This window comes from Anguilla rostrata, chromosome 11 (genome assembly GCF_018555375.3).
Source record: "Anguilla rostrata isolate EN2019 chromosome 11, ASM1855537v3, whole genome shotgun sequence".
Classification (NCBI taxonomy): domain Eukaryota; kingdom Metazoa; phylum Chordata; class Actinopteri; order Anguilliformes; family Anguillidae; genus Anguilla; species Anguilla rostrata.
In genome coordinates this window covers 7,641,279-7,663,253 of record NC_057943.1, presented here as the reverse complement: position 1 = coordinate 7,663,253, position 21,975 = coordinate 7,641,279, and the positions used below count along the sequence as shown (strand labels likewise).

General features: G+C 41.9%; 2 protein-coding genes across 5 annotated transcripts; one reads left to right on the top strand and one right to left on the bottom strand.

The window, feature by feature from the left end:
• Positions 1 to 4,588: 4,588 nt before the first annotated feature.
• Positions 4,589 to 21,450, bottom strand: LOC135235051 (uncharacterized). Its single transcript, XM_064300249.1, has 9 exons — positions 21,303 to 21,450; positions 7,491 to 7,549; positions 6,752 to 6,834; positions 6,289 to 6,390; positions 5,994 to 6,118; positions 5,367 to 5,510; positions 5,235 to 5,273; positions 4,738 to 4,872; positions 4,589 to 4,597 (listed from the first exon to the last, which is right to left on the bottom strand). Exons 2-9 carry the CDS (start codon positions 7,520 to 7,522, stop codon positions 4,589 to 4,591), a joined length of 669 nt encoding a protein of 222 aa, XP_064156319.1. The 5' UTR covers positions 7,523 to 7,549; positions 21,303 to 21,450.
• tardbpa (TAR DNA binding protein a) lies at positions 10,726 to 15,990 on the top strand. 4 transcript variants are annotated; one of them, XR_010324366.1, is made up of 7 exons: positions 10,730 to 11,496; positions 11,912 to 12,075; positions 12,253 to 12,393; positions 12,601 to 12,771; positions 13,053 to 13,137; positions 14,087 to 14,233; positions 15,184 to 15,990. XR_010324366.1 is itself a non-coding variant. In XM_064300837.1 (6 exons), the coding sequence occupies exons 1-6, from the start codon at positions 11,256 to 11,258 to the stop codon at positions 14,179 to 14,181; spliced, it is 897 nt and encodes a 298-aa protein (XP_064156907.1). In that variant the 5' UTR covers positions 10,730 to 11,255; the 3' UTR covers positions 14,182 to 15,014. The 4 variants fall into 4 exon arrangements, 2 of the variants coding, with proteins under 2 accessions (XP_064156906.1, XP_064156907.1); XR_010324365.1 differs by having other exon boundaries at positions 15,141 to 15,990; XM_064300837.1 differs by lacking the exon at positions 15,184 to 15,990 and having other exon boundaries at positions 14,087 to 15,014.
• Positions 21,451 to 21,975: the final 525 nt, after the last annotated feature.

Here is a 21,975-nt window from a genome sequence, read left to right as displayed (position 1 = left end):
TTTCAGTAGTAGGCCATTTAACAGTAGGCTGGATGTGTTGGGTTTAGGAATGGGATAATAAATATATACATTTATAGTAGGCCTAATAATAATTATAGTTGCTCATATATAAGGAATCAAAGCAGGACATAAGTCCTCGATTAAATTTATCTGCATATTACATGTCATAATAAATGTGACATTTTAACATATTTTATTTACTTTTACATTTGAGACTATATAATTATTAACTAAGGTTTTCTACAAGCATGAGGAACAGAAGAACAATTCCAAAATAAGAGATTTATTTCTGAAATATATCATTTAAAACTGGACACACTTTATCATTTATTTTACCTGAGTACATTAAAGCTTTGACCAGCATTGTGTAAGTTACGACTTTTCATCTTTCTTGAGCAGTTTATACAAAACATTACTTTGGAGGACAAACGTAGGGAGTGAACAATTAAGAAAGAATGGTTTAATCTGCATAATGTGACACAGATTTATTATGCTTCAGCACAGTTGCCAGTCGCCTCTCTGGAACTGAAGTGAAGTTAGAGTAATTTCTGCCATCCTGTTAGCACAACAGGTCAGGTCATTAGCAAGGATTTGTAAATCATGTTATGACAGCCTCTGTCCTTGCGGCTTGCACAGAGTTGGTAGCCACAGTATTAGACTGTCCAGCGAGTGCTGCGCTCCGCGAGTGCAATCGGCTCCATAGATCTCACGGAAAAGCTGTCACGTTTTGTCCGCCGGGTTGCCGTACAGTCTGTCCTAAGTGTATGCTAAACGTTTTATGGTTCCATTCCTTTTTATGGCCCGTTTACTTCCAGGTCAGCACCAATAAACCGATGCATTACAGTGTGTTTGGGTGCCGTCCCGTTGACCTGTTGGCCGCGGACTTCCTGCGACAGCCTGCCCGGCGGGTGGGCGCTCGCTCTCCGGCTGTCGCTGCCGTTTAGGCGCCGACGGGAGCGACGCCGGCGTCTGAAACGCGCCCCTCCGCCCCCGGAGCGGTGCGTTCTGAAGCGCTCCTGTCTGGCGCGGACTGCCAGCTGGAGCTGGCCGGCTACTCTGTAGTGGCGGCTGCGCCGGCTCCCCAGGGAAGCTCTGCCCCGAGGGCCGCTGTGGGTGGCTCCCCGTGTGACTGGCGGTGCGTCTGCTCCTGTTTGGCATGGCCTCCGAGGCGGCCCCTGAGCTGTGCTCCCTGGTGCTGGTGGTGTGCTCTGTGTGGTTGTGCTCCCCGTGGGCGTGTCCCTGGTAGTGTGCTCTCCGTTGTTGTAGCTCTGGTGGCGTGCTCCGTGTAGCGGCTCTTGGTGGCTTCTCCTGTGTGGCTGTGCTCCCCTGTGTGGTTGTGCTCTCCTGTGTGGCTGTGCTCCCCTGTGTGGTTGTGCTCCCCTGTGTGGCTGTGCTCCCCTGTGTGGCTGTGCTCCCCTGTGTGGTTGTGCTCCCCTGTGTGGCTGTGCTCCTCTGTGTGGCTGTGCTCCTCTGTGTGGCTGTGCTCCCCTGTGTGGTTGTGCTCCCCTGTGTGGCTGTGCTCTCCGCTGTGTGTTTGTGCTTCCTGTGTGGTTGTGCTCCCCTGTGTGGTTGTGCTCTCCTGTGTGGTAGTGTTCCTCTAAGGGGTAATCCCCAGTGGACTCAGAGTTGCTCAGAGACGTGGAGTTCTGTTCTTCAGCGGTGCCATTTTCCATTTTTTCCATGTGAGAGAACACAGAGTGCACAGAGAGCGCACCGCCGCTCATCCACGACGTGCTCTCTGTGGGCCCGGCAGATAGGCTGTCTCCGTGGAGACCAGCAGAGGATTGTGGGGGATCTGAAGTCGCCTCCCGCCCAGGGCTCAAGGCCCCTGCTGCGCCAGGACGGTTTGTGGTAGGCCGCAACCCTTCCTCAATCCAAAGAGACGCTGAATGAGGCTCAGTTACGGGACGTCCCGACTCCAGCCCTGAGGGAGGTCGAAGGTCAGTTCCTGCAGGAGTCACATGTGGCACTGTGCCCCAGGTGATGGCTGGGGGTGTTGAGCTAAGGATCGTGGGACTCACTGAGGTTACAGGGCGCACGTTCCCCTGAGTAATTTGGGGAGCAACACCTGGCAGCACCTCTGTGGCCACCAGGGTGGGTACGGCTGTGACTCCAAAAGCCTGTCCAGGTGGAAGCAGTGCTGAAGTAGAGGGCGTCTCCATGGTGACAGTCTCCGTGGGCAGTGTTTGGCTCGTAGGTGTCAGGTAAAGGGCAGGGTGTACAGTGCTGGGGACAGCTGGGGGGCTGGACCAGGCCTGAGGAGACTGCAGCACTGAGGAGGGCTCTTCCTGTGTCTGCGTCACCGCTTGATACGGGCCTGCTGATGCTGAAACACTCCAGTTCATTACAACACTAAACTGTGCACTGCAGAGAATAACACAACTGTGAAAAAACCACACTAACGAATGGAGAAACAGGAGTGAAGAATTCTGTAATGGTTCGCTTCTACCCAGAAGGGCATGCTCTGGGCCACATGCAATATAGAAGGATGGCTCCAAATATAGCCAAACACATTTTCACAGGCATGCATGAGCTTTGCACATGAGCAGAACATACACATTCACTTATTCATACATGCATGTACATATACAGTATATACAGCACTGGCACAAGTTATGAAAACAAAGTTTGACGATTAATGCAATATTTTGCATGGATAAAAGTTTCAAAAGTTTTAAGAGTACTAAACTTCCTTTTTAAATACAGTGCTTCCATAATTTGTGCGAGTACTGTAATATCCGCATACACAACTGCGCATTCATACATGCATATATACATACAATATAACATGCACGCACATGCACACGCACACAAACACGCACACACACACATACACGCGCGCGCACACACACACACACACCTTCCTGGACACACTTACCTCCGCAGGGAAAGACGTTGTCGATGCTCCAGTTCACCTTGTGAGGCGTCTCGTTAAAGGTGAGCACCACGGACAGGCTAAAGAAAGGCTGCAGCAGGGCGCCTCCTGCTGGACCCGTGCAGTTCTGCGGGGGGAAAAGCAGGCAGACGGCACAATGGCGCTTGGAACGACGGCGGCCAGACCGCTACGAGAGCAGCTAGCGTCACGAGCGTCCGCGGTTAGCCTGCTTTATGAGTCTGGCTCTCTGGGCTCTGGGCTCACTGACCTTGGTCTGCAGGATGTGGGCGGTGGGCTCACTGACCTTGGTCTGCAGGATGTGGGCGGTGGGGACGGCGAGCCGGACGAAGTCCGCGCTCTCGGACGCGGAGAAGGAGCCGGTCCGGCTGACGGACACGTGGCTGAGGGACAGGGCCTCTCTCTCAGCGCCGCGCTTCGTCAGGCCCATACGCCGCTTGAAGATGAGCAGCACTGTCTCTCCTGACGGGGAGCCGGACACTGTAAACACAACCAGGGGGGTGGGGCGCAGGTATGCCATCCCCAAAATTAGGGGCTGGCGGGCCATATCCCATACCTACACAGAGCTGGGAATTTGCCACTTTTTTGGGCAGGGAGGTACAAAGGGGTAAATACCATGCAGTAAACCTATCCTGTGACAGTGACATCACAGCTGTAGACTTCAAATAGGGAGAGATGTACAGTTTGGGCATCTTCTGTAGATCAGCCACCCAAAAGCAGTGTGCACAGCATACCGAACCTCTCTGGGTTCACAGGTCTGGTTCATAAGCACATAAAGACTGTTCACTGAGTCTGAGGCTCATTTGGGCGTGTCGAAGTGTCCTTGAGCAAGACACCTAACCCCTAACCCCTAACTGCTCTGCAATAAGCGACATTGTAAGCGCTTTGGATAAGCGCTATATAAATGCAGTCCATTACCATTACCATTTGGCCCACACCTGTATGTCTCGGTAAAAATTTCCAGAGGATTAATTGCTACAGCACAAACGAACCTCTGGGGCAGCTGGCTTCCATGCTGTATGCGTAGTTACCGCTACAGTTGAGGGCCAGAATTCCAGTTTCATCCGACAAGTCGTCAAACACAGAAATCAACCAGAAAACATATGCTAAGTATGTAAATACAACATCATGACATATGTACATGCAGTCAAATAGTTCTTGCAAAAAAAGATTCATTTCTACAGAAAAATCCAAATTACTGTATGCGCAATCAGTTACAAAAAAATAGGTATGTAGCAAATAGGTCAATTGTATCCTTATAGGGTGGAAATTTCTCTTTCTAAATAACTGTCTAGTGCTTTCTGGTGTCACCCTTGATTGATGAGTGAATTTAGATGACTATGAGCAATACTTTCCAGTACAGATGCCAGGTCAGGAAATTGTATATGGACATCCATTTTTCATGACCGTCCTGATGCCGCTAGGGGGAGAAATACAGCGGCATATATTTTCACTTGCGATTTATTTTTACGCCACAAGATGGCATGATCTACTCACGCATGTGCAATTCCAGAATTTTCCATAGTGCGGAAATTTGAATGAAAATTCTTGAATGAGAATTGGGCGCGAAAATTTTAAATCTATCAAAAATACATAGTTACAGGTTTGTTGTCACAGACGAAGATATTATAATGCCAGGGAATTCTTTTTAACCACTCTTTTCATATTTCCTTTGAGTTTGTATTTTGAATTGTCTCAATTCAACTGTAAACAGTAAAAGCATCAATAAAAAAGAAAGGGAAAAACAAAAAGGTAATTCTATAACTATTTTCTCCAAACCTGTTTTGTGCCACAATATAATGTAAGTTCTCACTGTTCATAATAGAATTTGAGATGTGCCTCACCGCCTCTAAGGTCATAACGTCTCTCCTTCCTTGCACAGTGATGTCAGAGCCGTTGATTTCAGCACTCAGATTGACCAGGCTGGCATCCTCCAGGGCCACCACCAGCTTCCCTCTCAGGGCCAGAGACCACTGGAGCTGCATGATACACAATATAGCGCCAGTGCATCAGATTACAAATCATCTAGCTAAAACTCACATGTGTCATTCTAACAAGATGCACAAACAAACACACATACTCGCTCACACACACAAACATGCATGCATGAATATACACACCTATGGACACAGCTATATAAGCTGGAGCGTCAGTAAGACAACAAGCTGAGGGATCTGAACCAAATCCCAGCATTGCACTTCACTAAGGTGCTTGAATTCCAGCAGAATTAATACATGATTTGTTAAGTTTAGTTAAGTTAATTAAATACATTTTTAAAATAATTTTTCAATCAGTGAATTAACTCCTCAAATTAATTCACATATCATTCATACAAATTTACCTTGTTGTTCCAGCTATCTAGTGGAATTTGCCTGGTTACCTGTGGAAAATATATATATTTACATTGCAATATCCAACAGTTTCTCATGTATTGCGTCTTTATCAAAGCAGCAAATGATAGGTTTGGTCTAACCTGTATGAAGTTGGGGTCGCAGTAAATGTGTTCACCACTAGTAGGCGGAATAACCTCTGGACATTTCATGACAAAGCTGCTGGTTCGGCCTCCAAACCTATTGATTCGCTTCGACAAATTCAGCACTATTACATAGTTGCCATGCTGAGAAAAAAATCCAAGAGGAAGTGTCCTGTGATTAACTTACTGTACTTCACCATTGCACATTCACACTCTGTCCATACACAGATCACGTAAGTTCACAATCGAATATTAGGTTCAGCCAGAACAATCATTTGGACTCATTCAAGAATAAACAAATATACTAAAAAAGATAAATAAACAAAAAAAGCTCATTTTCTCTCAAAGTATTTTTGTCAGTTACACATTTTGCATTAATTTTTGTGGCCACTGAACTTTACATGCTTTGTAAAAAAAAAAAAAAAAAAAGGACCCCTCGATGCTGTCTTTAATCATTCATGTTAAGGATATTTTAAGAATGCATTACAGTTTAAACATATCATTTTCTCTGTATAAAATACAACGGTTAGAATATTACTTGTGCCATTGCACTGTGCCATTGGTAAGTGCACTGCACACACAGCTTTGAAGCTATTGAAACTATGCAGTTAGAGAGAGCCATCTCACCTCCAGCTGGACAAAACAGCCGCTGTACATGACTCTGAAGACGTAGTTTCTCTCTGGATCTCTGTGCAGTGAGTATCCACAGATAGACAGCTGCAGGTTCAGGTGATCCAGGGACACCAGACTGACTAAGGAACATCAGAGAGAGAGAGAGAGAGAGAGAGACGAAACATTTGGAAAACAGAGAACGACAGAACAAACGGGCCGGCTGTCGGTGATCAGACGGCAGTCCCCCAGGCGCTCCGCGTGTGCAGCGTTGTGTGTTTGTGAGGGACTGTTATTTAGCCGAACGGCTCACCTGGAATTCTCAGGGTTCCGGAAAGCCAGAGTCTCAGCCCTTCTATCCTCATTCTGTGGATCCAGAGTTCCATGTACTCAGAAAAGCACTCCACATCTCCCTCTGAGAGAGAAGTTGTGCCTCGGTCAGCAACCACAGAAACCTCCACAAGCCTGATCATTCAGCCAACAAACTCCTTCCCTGCCTTCTTTTAAATGGTTTCTTCACTAAAATCTCAAACTTTACACACTATTTATTGTTGTACATTTTAGTGGTTGGTTATATTGAAAATCTAAGAAATTCTATCGAAGTCTATTTCATTTCAATAAGTATGCCATACTCTCTTCGTCTCCATGTGACACTCAATTAAATAGAATTTTTAATTAATTTTATGTAATCAATGTATTATATTCCGGTTTAAGTGAACAAACCACTTTTTAAAGAATGATTAACTGAAAATATAGCAATGACATAGATGTAGTACCTTTTATATTTGGAGGCGAGTCACCTATCAGGTCTCTCTTCTTAACTGTCAGATAACGTGCGCTGATTGGAAACGCAAAGAGCCTACGGGAAACAGAGAAAGATATGCTGCTCACAGAGAAACAACCAAACAAAAACAGACAAAATATAAGCAGTGTACTCACTAGCTGAAGTTAAGCTTCAAAATCACTAGTTGAAGTTAGGCGTCAACGTCTACCAACACTGTAGATGTGTTGGACACATTTCATCTCAAACATTAGCACTCCAATATTGGCATATATTACATTACATTACAGGCATTTAGCAGACGCTCTTATCCAGAGCGACTTACACAACTTTTTTACATAGCATTTTACATTGAATCCATTTATACAGCTGGATATATACTGAAGCAATTTCGGTTAAGTACCTTGCTCAAGGGTACAACGGCAGTGTCCTACCTGGGAATCGAACCTGCGACCTTTCGGTTACAAGTCTAGTTCCTTACCCACTGTGCTACACTCCGTCCTATATCACATAAGCAATACACATTTGTGTCTTGAAAATCCTGTCTGATGCAGAAGGGAACTTGTATTTACAGCCTGTCAGAATGAAGCGTTTGACCACAAGCATTTTTTTTTAATGGGCATTAGTGTTGATTGAGTACAGTAACAGCCCCCTGAGAAGCAAGCTAATGCAAACGGAGTCAACAAAATGGCACCAAATGGCATCTGAAATAGACTGGAGAAGAATATACTTACATGAAAATTATGAAAATCGCTTTAGGATCCATCGTCCTCTTTGAGCATTGTGACAAGACCTGCGAGGAGCAGGGGGGAATTTAAAAGCATTTTCTGTCAGCTGTGTTTGTCTAAGAATATCACATATGACTGCAGGTGGAAGTGAGAACAGGACATTACATAGGCTCTTCAAAAAAGCTGTGAAAATCTACAAGAGGCGCAGAGGGGTGTGAAAACTCCCCTCCAAACTCTGATCACAATGTTAATGAGATTGTGAGAGTCAAGGTAGCAGCCGGTAGCTGATCATTTGATCTGTATCCATAATAATGACTAATTTTATTCAAAATGTAGGTCTGCTTCTTGTTAAAACAAAAACATGCAAAGCTATTCATAGATTAAAAATGCAAGAAAGTTTCAGCTATAAAAATAATTGTTTTTTTTTTTATGTAAGAAAAGGAAGAAGATTCCAGTAGTTTGCACAGGATGCATATTTCCTCAATCAGTCTTTTGCATTGGAAATTATTTTATCACAGACCTAACCTCAGGAACTTCTTTATTTATCAATTTACTCCATTTTTAATAGTTTAGAAATCTCTTCAGTTTCTGGAATTCAAAAATTTTTATTTGCTTGCATATTTTTATTTTTTCCTGCTTTTCAATACTTAAGCATTTCTTATGTGAATGCTATATCTTATTTCCAAGGTAGCCATTGTTTTCATATATATACTGTATAGTGTTGTTTTACTGGTATAGCTCAGGAGAGTAATTCTTGAAATCTCCTGGCTGCTATAAAATGTTAAATAGAAAAACACACACCCTGTTTTGGTGAGGTACAGACCAAAGGGCATGCAAGTTAAACTTATAAAGAATGGCCACACACCCTGTTCACTACAATAAGGTTTTATCACCAATGTTTCAGCAGCAAGCTGCCTTTGTCAGGGCTGTTATAAAGTGTACTCTGCTTCCTGCTCTTAAATAACCCTTGCTGTTATTGAACATTTCTTTTCATTTAAAATAATTTTGTCATTTCACAGACAATTTTATTACCTGCCATTTTGTCTAATGGAGAATTAATACTTCTTTAAAAAAAAGTAAATGTAGTTGTTGACATTGTGTAATGCATTCAATCCCAAAAATAAGGGCCACTATGAGATCACCAGCAAAACAAAAGCTCCTGTCAATAAGATTCAATAGCAGAACATGTTAAGAACTCTACTCCCTTATAGCATGCTAACTGTGCTAACTGTGAGAAGGCCCAGGAAGTCCAGCTCCACGGTTTCTGCCATACATTAAGACTGCAAGCACTACTCAACTCCAGGTCCAGCAGGCCACAGTGTCAGTAGGTATTAGCTCCAACCATGCTTTTGTTCAGGCATTGGTGATATCAGATGGTTTAGCCCGTGGCTAGGAAAAGAAAAAAAAAGTAGCCTGCACTCAAAATAAAAAAAGATACTTCAATATATCAAATATCTTGCAACAGCCCTTAATTGCGGCCTCAGCCGTTCTCAGTGTCCACGGCTGGAGCAAAAAACTGTAGACACTGCAGCTCGCAGGACCTGACGTTGAGTAGCCCGGCATTAGGGTGACCAAATATATTGGATTTCAAAAAAAGAGGACAGAGGCAGGCAAGCATTATGAACATAATACTAGGGCTATTTGCTTGTGTATATATGGTCTACAGAACAAGCAAAACCATATCAAACATGTTAATAAATTTAGAAACCCCACCTGCACAGATTGCTTTGGTACGCAAAAGGAGAATTTTATTTGGGGGGGGGGGGTTGATGTGTGGTCAGCCTACCATACATCTATCTTTTATGAAATATCACCAAAGTCTCAGTACAGCTCCATAGGCCAGACCTGCTCAGCCCAGATGCTGGACAGCCACAGCCCAGACACAGCACAGGCTTTATAATGCACTAAATCACAAATCTCAACTAATCATTCTCCCAACTGGACCAGTTTACCTGTCCTCTTTTGTTATGGTGAGGTTTGTGATTTAAAGAGAGCTGAAAGCCTGAGAACTAGCCAGTTCTACTAAACCACTAAAACTGGCCTCTGTCAGTTCTATATGCATATACATCTGTCATGATAAGTTAAGGGCTGAGCTCCATTCTCCCTTTTGAATTTATCTCCTCCACTTTTAGTGCCAAGACTGGCACAGTAACACAGTTACTAAGTACAGCTACAACTCATTTGTTCTGAGGTATTTAATGTAACCAGGTTGAGATACACTGTGTGAGCACTTAAGAGGTGCCTTTCAAACTAACCGCAACTAAAAGATACCAGTAACAGCATGCGTTTTCAATACCAACATTTTGAAGAAGAAACAGGCCTTAATATATCTACATCGGAAATCACTGATCTACAGTGTCCGAATAAAACGGACACACTGTGGTACTATTTTAGTTTATATACTCTAGACATTCACTATTCTTCATAAGAGCATTCTAACGCCATGGTTAACAGGGAAATGTGCCAAAAAACGCAATACAACACAATCGTACCTATTTATGAACGCACAATGACTGAAGGGGCATCACTTGTACATTTGCACAGGAGTGTGAAGCATTTCAAGTATATAATTCAACGGGTAGCAAATAGACAAATGCCGCTTTACTTCCATTGTTGGTAGCCTACTATGTGACCTCGCTCCTATATGCTCCATAATGTGCAATTGCTAAAGCTTCTGAATGCAGAAAGGAAGTAAATCGCCGCGCCTCCGCTTTGTAGCATACTGTTGTTGAGATGGGTCTGTAAAAAGGGACAATGAAATAAAAGTGGCCGCTGTGTGTATTTTTTCTTCTAACCATGTTGATGCCAGTTTGCTTCGACTCGGGGAGCTAGGATAACTAATAAGATCTGAATGAGCTTTAATATGTTTTCATAGGACACCACATGTCTAATAAGCACCTTATTCTTAATGCAAGGCAAGAACACGCTTTGTTCAGCATGAATGAATTCTTTTCAAGACGGCAAGCGGGAAGTTTCGTTTGATTATCAGGTCACGTGATGACTTCTCTGAATGTACCACAAATGTCACTTGTGAAATTTTAGCACATTCTATCGTGTAAACTAAATCAGATATAGCTTTTGCATATGCCACATGAAAATTCATTTTTAAATTAGTACTTCTGTTATGCTGTGCTTTCGTTTATCATTATCAATAGCACTCAATTGAGTTATTTAACTACGCGCACCCCTTCTTGTTCAACCCTAATGAGACCGCCCAACACGATGATGTAATTCGCTCAATGACACACGAACGGCCATTTTGTTTGGAAGTTTGGTTGAAGAAAGGAGTAGGAGATTACGTTCGTTGTTTAATTTACCTTCGAGAAAAGATACCAAAATTATCTGCGTTGAATTCCATCACGCAACGCTTTAATACGCCGATTTTTTTTTAAACCACAGCATACTGGGTCCAAAAATACTGACCCAGTTACCTACGTGGCATCGTAAAGCAGGAGCGCGAAAACAAGAAGCCATTCATTTTGCAAGCGTGGTCGGCGTCTGTGGCCTTTTCTTATGGCCGCTATCTCTAAATAGATTTTCGACTAAGGACGTTGTAGATCTGCAAGCCGTTACCTCGTAGATTGCAAATTATTGCTCTTTTGTTTAAGTGTGTTCGTGGCGTTTCTAAAATTTGCAAAACAATAATCATTTGCTAATATTAGCTTACGCTAGCTAAAATTCCAGCTAGCGAGCTAACGTTAGCGATCAAAGGCAGCTCTGACGTAGCTATAAGATCGTATAAGAGGTTCTAACTGCCCAAATCAAACAAATATGGCAGAATTATACATTCGTGTCGCGGAAGATGAAAATGAGGAGCCGATGGAGATCCCATCTGAGGACGATGGCACGGTGTTGCTATCTACCGTGGCAGCACAGTTCCCCGGAGCGTGCGGCCTGCGCTACCGGAGTCCTGTTTCTCAGTGCATGCGTGGTGTCCGCTTGGTTGAAGGCATTCTGCACGCCCCTGAGAATGACTGGGGAAATCTGGTCTACGTCGTCAATTATCCTAAAGGTACAGTATTTGTGCAATAAAACTATTTGTTTTACGGGTGGTTGTTAGCCTACTGATCACCGTGCAAAAAGGTTTTTATTTTTATTATCCTAGTTAGCTCCGGCCGTCTATAGGAGCCGATTGAGATCCCACGTTTAGGCCTTGTTATCCGAGCCGGTAAATAGCTTCCGTGTGCGATAGATTTGTTTGTAGTTAACGTTAGCTGGCCCGTAAACAAAGGTTCGCAAACCCTCATTAGTTTACCATTGGACGTTTGCACATTCGTTTGGTTGTTCAGTTATCCAATGCAAGTTTTAGAATCTCTTCAGTCGAGCTTCTTAGCAAAGTTTGTTAATCACAAATGTAACCTTAGCTACCTAAGGTAACCGAACATCTGCTGAATGAAAATTCTAAGGGCTGCTCGCTGAAATTTCAGATAACAAAAGGAAGATGGACGAGGTCGATGCCGCATCTGCTGTTAAGATAAAGAGGGGTGTCCAGAAGACCTCAGACTTGATTGTCCTTGGTTTGCCCTGGAAGACGTCGGAACAAGACCTTAAGGACTACTTTAGCACCTTTGGAGAAGTCATTATGGTGCAGGTAACGGAATTTAAACAATTAACTCAACATTTGTTGGAAATTATGCTTTAAAACTAAAAATTAAACTTGTTGTGTATTTGCATACAGCTCTGAGTTTGAAATTTCAGTAACTGGAATGAAGTTGTGCCTAATGTGTGGCTATATTTTGATCGCCCCTTTCCATTTAATTGCTCGCAGGTTAAGAGAGACGTGAAGACCGGGAATTCCAAAGGGTTTGGCTTCGTACGGTTTACAGACTACGAAACTCAAGTGAAAGTCATGTCACAGCGCCACATGATTGACGGCAGGTGGTGCGACTGTAAACTTCCCAACTCTAAGGTACATCACTTCCCAAACTGGGAGTTTGTGATTGTCAGTGCTGAATCCATCTGTTCTTTGGTCCAAGTAATCACTTTCTTTTAGGCATGGTTGCTAGGTTATAACGGGACCCGTTTATGAGTCGTATTCTTTGCATGCAGTCAGAGAGGTGTGTTGAGCTACACAGAATTAATCATTCTCTTTTTTTTGTTTATTTCGGAATAATAGCAAGGTCCAGATGAGCCAATGAGAAGCAGAAAAGTCTTTGTTGGCCGGTGCACAGAAGACATGTCCGCAGAAGAACTGCGGCAGTTCTTCATGCAGTACGGTGAAGTCACAGACGTCTTTATCCCCAAGCCCTTCAGGGCTTTCGCCTTCGTCACCTTTGCAGATGACCAGGTGTGTGTGTTCACATTACTAATTCAGGTGCTGCGGTGTTCTACGCTAGCGTTTTCCCCTGGGAGCACATGTGCTCCTAAGTTTGGAACATTTTGGAGCACACCAATGCATCCCAATTAGTACGAGTGCCCCTAGATTACTTTTTCTGTTGGCACAAATACGTTTTCAGAAACAAACGCTCCTAAAACGGGAGCACTGTAGAGCCCTATATTGTGGTATGGACAAATCTAACCTTTTGCGTCTGTCTGTGCGCACATGCACTCTGTGTTCTTCATCCCCAGGTTGCCCAGTCCCTGTGCGGAGAGGACCTGATCATTAAGGGCGTCAGCGTGCACATCTCCAACGCAGAGCCTAAGCACAATAATAGTAGGCAAATGATGGAGCGTGGGGGGCGCTTTGGGGCGGGAGGGTTCGGGGCCGGGGGTTTCGGGAGTAGTCGTGGGGGGCTTGGGAATAGCGGTAACAACAACATGGGGAGCGGGGTGAATTTCGGGGCCCTTAGCCTAAACCCGGCGATGATGGCAGCCGCTCAGGCCGCCCTGCAGAGTAGCTGGGGCATGATGGGTATGCTGGCTAGCCAGCAAGGGCAGACAACCACTTCTACCACTGCTGCCTCTGGTCAGACCAGCGCCATACGCGAGCAGAGCCAGGCCCTTAGCTCTACCAACAACAACAACTACGGCAGTACCACAGCGGCCAGTTTGGGGTGGGGCGCGGGTTCCAATTCGGGGACCACTAGCGGGTTCAGTTCGGGATTTGGCTCCAGCATGGAGTCCAAATCTTCTGGCTGGGGAATGTAGAGGTCTGTTTGTATGAAGTGTTCACATTTCTAGATGATATGGTAAGTATTTTGAAAGGTATTTTTGTTTTTAGTCATATCTAACGTCCTCTGTTTTTGAAATACTTTTTTGCCTTTGGTTTTGTAAAAGAAAGCTGAATGTTCTGGTACATTTGACTAAATCTGTACGAGGTTAATGTACAGTGGTTGAAGTGCATAATTGTCAGGGTGGTAAAACTACAACACTATTTGTGTAGTTTGTTTTTTTGTTTTTGTGTGTTACTGGTCTTTATCCACATTATGTGGCGAAACACCTGATACTTTATGCATGTTGTAAATGGTGATATTTCAGAGATTTTGCATGAGTATCACTGAAAATTTAAATACCCTCTCAACCACACTTTGTAATGATTATTTTCAATGAATTAGGAAGAGAAGTTTGTTTAACCCTTGTGTGCAGGTTGTTTGCAGTTTTCTTTTTTTGAAAAAAAAAAAAAAAGTTTTACGGAAAAGCCTTCATTAAAATCTCTTCTGCAGTTCATCACCTCTTTTCCAATTTCCCGGGAAGGAGCCCTTCGTTGGCAGCAATGTTCGAGCAAGCTCAGTTTCAGTTCCCTTCTCCCCATGTGTAAATGCTTTGCCATCAAAGAACGCAGCTTCACTCCGCATTTACTGTGTTAGACGGTGGGTGTTGCCTTTTTATCCAACTTTTCATGGAAAAAAAAAAATGACAAAACAAAAACCAATCTTTTGTCTGCACTGTATCGCAAGTTTTAACGCTTTTGGTGAACATTGAGTGGGATTGTTGATGGCCAGGAGTGAGAGACTATGAGAGTATGAGCGAACGGAGAGAGAACAAATGAACGAACGCAAGTGTGATGGAAAGAACTGGTTGTGCGATGATGATGATGAAAAAGCGCCAGATGACTGCGAGATGTGGGAAGAGAACCTGTGGCTTTGGTGAGCGAGTGTGAACGAACGGGAGCGGCATTTGCAAGTACGAGTGTTTGATCACCTGAAGGACATTCACTATCTTTGGGATCCCTGGGGTCTCTTCTTCCCATACCCCCTCTCCCCCCCCTCCCTGTTTAGTATAATGATCAAGCTTAAAAGTAGTAACAAATGTAGTGGAATGTTTAGCGATATGAATATTTGTATCCTTTCTTGCTATATTATCTGATGTGAATGCTGTATGGCGTGTGCTTTATTTTCCTCCTTGTTATCGACCTGTAAGTGTGAACATGTGATTTGATGCTGGTGACGTCTGTGATGAGGACACTGGGGGAGCTTGAGGGGGGGGTGGCGTGTGAGGCGGTGCAAGTGAGCTCAGTGTGTCTCAAGAGGGGGTGATGTGGTGAAAGTGTAAGATTCCCTATAGAAAGGTTGCTTTTGTTGTGTTTTGAATGCAATTTTATATGTTGTGAATCAAAGGGAATACCCAAATAAAACTAATTTGAATAGGTAATGTATTTGATAGTGACTTTTTATTTTGTATCTTATCTGTGGATTTAAAAAAAAGAAAAAGAAAAGAAAATGAAAAGGAAAAAAATTAATTGAACTGCAAAAATCCTTATTCAATTCGCATGTGTAGGGACCCTCGGATACCGCTGACCCAGGTTTACATCTGAACGCAGAGCGAAGTCAGTTTTCGGGAGGCTGAAGACCGGAGTCAGCGGAGTGTTGGTGGTCCCATCACTAAGCTAACAGTGGGGGCCGCAGCCGATTGCCTTATACCTGAAAAGGGACTTCTTCACTTCACTGTAACGGGATCCCTGGGAACTCATCTCTTAAAAAAAATTTAAATGGACAATTGGAAATTAGGGAGGAGGTATTCATTCATGCCTTACGAGAAAAAAAAAACCAGTAAACAAGGCAGGGCCAAATACTGAATTCTTGTTCTTGAAACGCTTGTATAGCCGATTATCCATCCCCCCCTCATTCCAAGTGACTCTTAAAGTATAAAGATGAAAGTGATTTTTTTTAAATCTTTGGTCTGTTAATTTACTTCTGTGTACTCTGGCATACTTGTCAAATAGAGGACTTGTGTTTTCTCTCTACAAAAACTTGCATTTTGTGTTTAAATGCTTTGACCCACAACAGCAATTTCTGTAATTATAATGCAAAAACTTACATCTTTCATTTTTTTTTCTTTCCTAAAGCAGTATGTGGATCCTGCCATTTTAGCTGCTTAGATTTCGCCCATTATTGTGGTTAAAATGTTAAATATTTCCACTCGGACTGGTAGGACTCTACTTGTTATGCTGGCGCTGTGAAGGGGGGAGGGGGTGGGGCAATTGTATGACTTGTATCACTTTCGCAGGGTTGGGGACATTGACAATGCACAGCTAATAAAACCTGCCACCAGGAATCAAATCACCTATGTATCACATTTCCTCAAGTCTTTTAGTCATATGAAATGTAAAATAAACTTGTAAAATTTTCATCATTTGTTTTTTTTTTCCCCCCCTCCCTTTCTCCATCAAATTTGCCTCCATTGTAGAATTGACTACATTTGGCATTTTTAAAATTGTAGATTAAGCCTGTAGTAAGTCAAGAGCACATTCGAAGCAAGTTATACAGGAGTATAGTATTCAGAAAGTCAAGCAAGAGCTATACATATCTCTTGCTTTACTTTCAGTACTTCAGCATTTTGAATGTGAAAACTGAAGTGTGGTACAGCTGCTTAACTTTAGATTTCCTGTTTATTCCTTGTTTGTGGGTGATGGGGTGGCATCAGAATTTGCTTTGATTAGACCGATCATAGGCTCAGGTGCATTTCTGTGTTCTACCTGTGGAAAAATGAGACAAATCGTACAGCGCAGGCTCAACCTTACGGGTGAAGCCTCTGTATTGGCCTTAGTCATTTTAACTTACTGAATAATGGGCTGAAACACCTTTACATTAAGGGGGAGGCTCCCCTCCCGCACATAAAGAAAAGATACCTCTGGAGTCAAGGCAACCGAGAGAGAACCAATCAAAACCTGACTCGTGTGTTTACAATTGAGCCCAGGTGTTCTCTGCTTTCGATAGAGCCACCTGTCGGGGGGGAAAGTCATGTGTAGTTCAAATGGGCTGCCAGTTGTGACTTTTAAAGGGGGTCTGTATTCTAAGGATTTGCATGTTCTGTTCAGAAGGGGGGTGCCAAACTAGCTCTGGCGGGCCGACCATGCTTGTTTTGCGTTAAGCGCTTCACTCAGGTAGCTACCTATCATTTGCTTAATTTGGAATCATGTTACTTGTTTTGAAAGTTATGGATCACGTTGAGACACTAGCTGGCCTGTGCTCAGTGTTATTGCTGGATTTTTGGATAATTTTGTTTACATGCATTCATTTTGACCACTTAAGCTTGGGTGAAGCCAAAACCAGCATGTGTGTAGCCTGCCGTTCCAAGTTTGACACCCATTCACTTGAATCCTACATTTGTCATATTTTCACTTTCTAAATGAAATTGCAGTAATATCCTGATTTCAGGAGACCTACAATGTTTCTTTAGGATGTCTTAATTGAAACTGACTTTTTTTTTTTTAAAGACGTTATTACAGTTGCACTTTGAAATCTGATTGATCAGCTAAGGAAAGAATTTTCAGACCACTCAATTCAGATGGCTATGTGTAAAATGGGAGATTTACAATCAGTTTTACAAAGCAAGCATGCATCCATGACATCAGACATGTCAGTCGGCATGGTGTGAAAAGAGGCACTCAACGATAATGGTGAAGGGGAATTTTGGGTCCCTGAAAGACAATGAAGTTGATGTGCTTGCAGTGACTGAATAAATGAACCAGATTCTGGCATTGGCTTGTGAAAACCTATTCTCTGTACACAGCGGGAACTTTTAACATAGGAAATCACAGATCTCAAGGGTGTGTCCTCCTGGCTCCAGAGCTACCATTAAAGTAGAAAAACTGGTTCACAAGAGGAATAACAAGTGAAGTAATGACTTGACTTAAAAAATAATTTCATTAACTCAGATGAGGTAGAGTAAAAAATTGGGGAACACTCCAATCTTCCTGATAAACTGAGACATAGAGTCATATGGGACACCATACAAAGTCTGATTGTAGAGCTGACTGGCTATACTATATATTTCAGAATATTTTTGTTTGTTTTTAATATTTACCAAAGTTAGCTTGTTAACTTTTTAATCATGATTTGTGAAAACCCAAATATAGGTGCTCCAAGTGACATAAAGATGATGGACTGTGTGTTAAAAAAAAGCGCCTTCATATCTGGATGAATATGAAGTAATGTGTCCTCAAGTCAGTGTGTCCATGGATTTCAAGTCAATGGCAATGTACACAAGTGATCTGCTTCAAGTGGTACTGCTGTCAGCCAGTTTGCACAGGCTTTCCCCAATCATTTACCAAAATTGGTACCGTCTGACATTTAAATGTGTGCTGTTCTAAGGCATAGCCTATATTATTAGCTTGATTAACATGAGCTTTATAAATGTATAGTATTGCATTCCTCTAGTCAAAGGGCTTTGTGAAAGTAAGTTAAAAAGTAAACACTGCAAATTCTGCACCTGTAGAATTTGCATTTATGGTTTTATTGATACACAGTTCTGTGTATTTTTTGCAAAAACAAAATAGATGTTTTTGCAAATAATGCGTAAAACGATCATTTACAGCAGTAACAAATGGAATAGCATGTGCTCAAGAAATGAGCCTTGAGGCACACCAGTGACCTTTTGACTGGAATGTCTAAAGAATCTTTACCTTTAATTAAGAATCATTCACTTGTACAAGTGGATATCTGTGTACTAATTCAACTAAAGCAAGATGGTAAACCTTTAGTTTGGCTGACAGGCCTGTTGCGTCCACCTGATAATACTAGATGGTAACTCCTGTCAAACTCATAACAAGCGGAAGTTCTCATGTTGAGAGGTGAAAATGCTGCTCTTTTGTAAATTTAAATGTTCAAAATATATTTACTCTTGTTTTGCTCAAGTTTGTTCTGTGCTTGCATGAAACAGATGTCACTTGTGCAGTCTTCATAAGTCACACATCTGGTATTTCAGTGAGAAGGAGTTCAATAGGCCATGGGCGTATTTTGAGCAATTAATAATGATTACTGAATATTTCAAAGTACAAACCAAAAGCGTTATTGGAGTTTCCCATTTTTGTCCCATGGTTATATACATGGTATTGTGACAGCTGTCTTCACTGATTTAAAATCTGTACATCCCCCACACTACACTGCAGCATGATTTTCTCTGTTTTCATTCTACATCACAAGATGATTTTTACATTTTTTAAATATTAAGTTTAGTCATAATGTGCATTATTAGGGCAGAACATGTGGCAGGTATGCACTGGTTACCTTCCTGAATCAGTGGGGTATTTTGATGAGCTTACCGTAACATATTATCCTGTTTATTTATAATATGGTTATTTACAAAGCATTTTAAAATATTTCAGTGGTAATGTCTGAATACCAGTACACAAGCCCCCTCAATGAGGAGCTAGTAATAATATAATTAACTGCTAATATAGGCCTACATTCTGAGTTGTTGAAAGTGTTATATTTGATAAATGTTACATAATATCTAAAATGTTGGGGTTTTTTTTATTTATATAGCAATTTTTGTGTTGTATTAAGAGATTTACATTGCTGGACTAGCTAAAGAATAATTTTATCTCCTGAGACCGGGACCATGTTTTTGTGTGCATTTTTATTTTCTCCTTGTTATTTCTAACTAGTAGCACCTGATAACTATGGAAACTAAGCAATGTCTTTGAACAGGAAGTTTTTTAATGATGTCCTTGTGATGAGGACACTGCGTCTACATTCACATAAAATTATATATGATCGTTTACATTAATTATAATTAATGCTATTTAAATTTCCTTCTACTGAAAAACACAAGAAGGTCACCAGTGTGTATCAAAGGTTAATGTCAATGTTAAAACCTTGCATTGCATACAAAAACTGATGTCCGATGCAGCAGTGATTTTTTGCATATTTCATCATATTTGGATCTCTATTGCACCACCAGGGGGTTGGATTGGGAAGCATTCAGGCCTGGAGTCTTGATCCTACTGTCGGTGCCCATACCAATTTTCCTAACTCTGAAATGGTCTTGGATCATTAGCGTTTTTGTGATAAGCTCCACCCACTGCAAATTCATTGGATAGTAAGTCAGCTACATTTTGACATAATTACAAGAAAAATCATACCTGTGTAAAGTTATGTGAGTTGATGCAAAACGCCAAATTTCATGCAAATTGTTAATTTTTGTCACACTTGTTAAGTGGTTTCAGCAGATTCTAATTGGTGAAAAATCGAATATGTTGGTCTTAGGGTTCTTTGAGGCAAATTTGTTCTTTGTGAGGCAGGACATTTACTGACATGAGTTTGTAGTTCAAAGAATGCAGGAGTTATAATTGTTTAATAATTGCAAATTCAACTGCCTATCATAGTACCTTCAAGTGAACAATCACGACCAAATCTGGTACTGTATTGTTGGGTTACACCTTCAAGGAAATACAGAGTTTCATAAGGATCATTCAGTGGTTTAGGAAGAACTCTTGATGAGCAAATATAATACAAAGTGGTGGCCAATTTAAGATGGCACCAACCCATAAAGCACATATGTTCCTAATGAGGCATTTTGTTAGTGTATGAAGTTTCACATCTTCTGCAAGGGAACTGTGGTTTGTAGTGATTTTTTAAATTGGTAAATATTTGGATCTCTATGGCGCCACCAAGTGGTTGAATTGGGATAACTCTTTAGGCCGGAGTCTTGATCTAACTGGTAATGCACATACCACGTTTCATCACTTAATGTCAAACCGTTTTGGAATTAGCAATTTTGTGATGCGCCACGCCCACTCAAATTCAATTATATCGTCATTTGGCCATATTTTGACATAACTCGCTCAATGTAGACTAGTAATTATACATGCAAAATAAAATACACACACAAGTTGAATAGTGAAGCGCCATTGAAAATAGTGAACTATAGTGAACTCTGAACTTTAATGTTAATGAAGACATAATGTCCCCAACATAAAAACCTGATACAGTTTCTTAGTATTGTACTCTTGCTCGCTCTTCTCCCCTACAGTATGCGAATTGTGATCGACGCCATCTTGTTTTCAAACAGAACCGAGGATTGAGCTGCCAGCTTGTGCAATTAATAGTGCCAAGCATCTTTATCTGATTACAACTGTTGTAAGTTAAGAGGAATATTGTGTAGAGCTGAGGGAAGCCAAAAGTTAATGGGTCTTAAAAACACACTTTCGTGGGCTGCAATGCTAGAAATGGACTGATTTTTTTTATTAAGCCACACCCCCTTAAAAAATTTTTTACATAAAAAAAAAAAAATCTCGGCCAGCTTGCTCAAACTAGCACTTTTGTTAGGTAGTTATTTACTTCAGGACTGATATAGCATGCTATGGGTTTAGCTAGCTAGACTTCAAATTTGCTTTACTATTATTAGCATTGATTGTATTATTATGTATTGTATTTGTATTATGGCTGAAGTAAACTTGCATTCAGTACTAGTAATTCTTCAGTGATGTTGCACCATAGACTGTATAAAAATACTTTTGCACATTCGCTGTCTGGCTTGCACTGTAGCTAATTCGCTCTGGCTAAGCGCGTCGCCAACTGGATATAGGGAAAATGAGCAGCTAGCTAGCACTAAGGTGGTACACAGCTACAAAAAACGACGAAAATGTAAATAACAAAATGGCCTGCCATGTTATCATTACATTGTAGTTCAAGTCGCTACGTAAAGTTCACTCACCAAGACCTCTGTCCAACACACCACAATTTCTCCTCAGACCACATCTGAATCTCGTGTCGATCCCCGTCAATTCTCATAATTTTCAGTATATACCTCGTCGGCCTCCAGTGTTGCACGCTGTGTTGCCTGGGTCTAGCTCACTCGTTCAAGGTCACTTCCGGGGTTTTGACCTCTATCAGGTTTTTTAGTTGACTCATTACTGAACAACATCGAGTCCATCCGTAATTATAAGTATCAATTTAAAAAAGGATGCACTTCCTGCATTGTTTTCCCACACGTTATTTCACTGGGGGTTATAACTTAAATGTTATTCTTTAATGTAGCTTATTGTCATCTACTGTCATTGTATAAATGATAAGCCTGAGCATAGAAGTGCCTATTTAAATCTAGGTTTAAAAAAACGCACCTTTATGCTCAGACTTGCAATCAATTACAGTCTGGAGTTAGGGTGGGAGAACCCTGTAGCCATAGAGTATTGTGGGCTGGCATCCTTTTCTAACTGTCACCTGTCAATCAGCTGTGACCCCATTTTACATGGGCTAGCTCTTGACAGAGAGGTATGGTTGTCTCCCTCTCTTGACTGCATGGGTGCTCAATCCCTGTCCTAGTAGCTATGCAGCTATAGATTACTCCTGGTTGGGCCACTTTGTAATCCCAAATTCATGCCCCTTAA

What these genes read in the sequence shown, in the direction of transcription:
- LOC135235051 (XM_064300249.1), bottom strand. Translation starts at nt 7,522, where the DNA reads ATGGATCCTAAAGCGATTTTCATAATTTTCAT. An exon ending in GCGATTTTCATAATTTTCAT is followed by an intron (nt 6,835 to 7,490) that starts GTAAGTATATTC and finishes TGTTTCCCGTAG; the next exon opens with GCTCTTTGCGTTTCCAATCA. An exon ending in TAGATAGCTGGAACAACAAG is followed by an intron (nt 4,873 to 5,234) that starts GTAAATTTGTAT and finishes TGTATCATGCAG; the next exon opens with CTCCAGTGGTCTCTGGCCCT.
- tardbpa (XM_064300836.1), top strand. Translation starts at nt 11,256, where the DNA reads ATGGCAGAATTATACATTCGTGTCGCGGAAGATGAAAATGAGGAGCCG. An exon ending in GAGAAGTCATTATGGTGCAG is followed by an intron (nt 12,076 to 12,252) that starts GTAACGGAATTT and finishes AATTGCTCGCAG; the next exon opens with GTTAAGAGAGACGTGAAGAC. An exon ending in TCACCTTTGCAGATGACCAG is followed by an intron (nt 12,772 to 13,052) that starts GTGTGTGTGTTC and finishes CTTCATCCCCAG; the next exon opens with GTTGCCCAGTCCCTGTGCGG.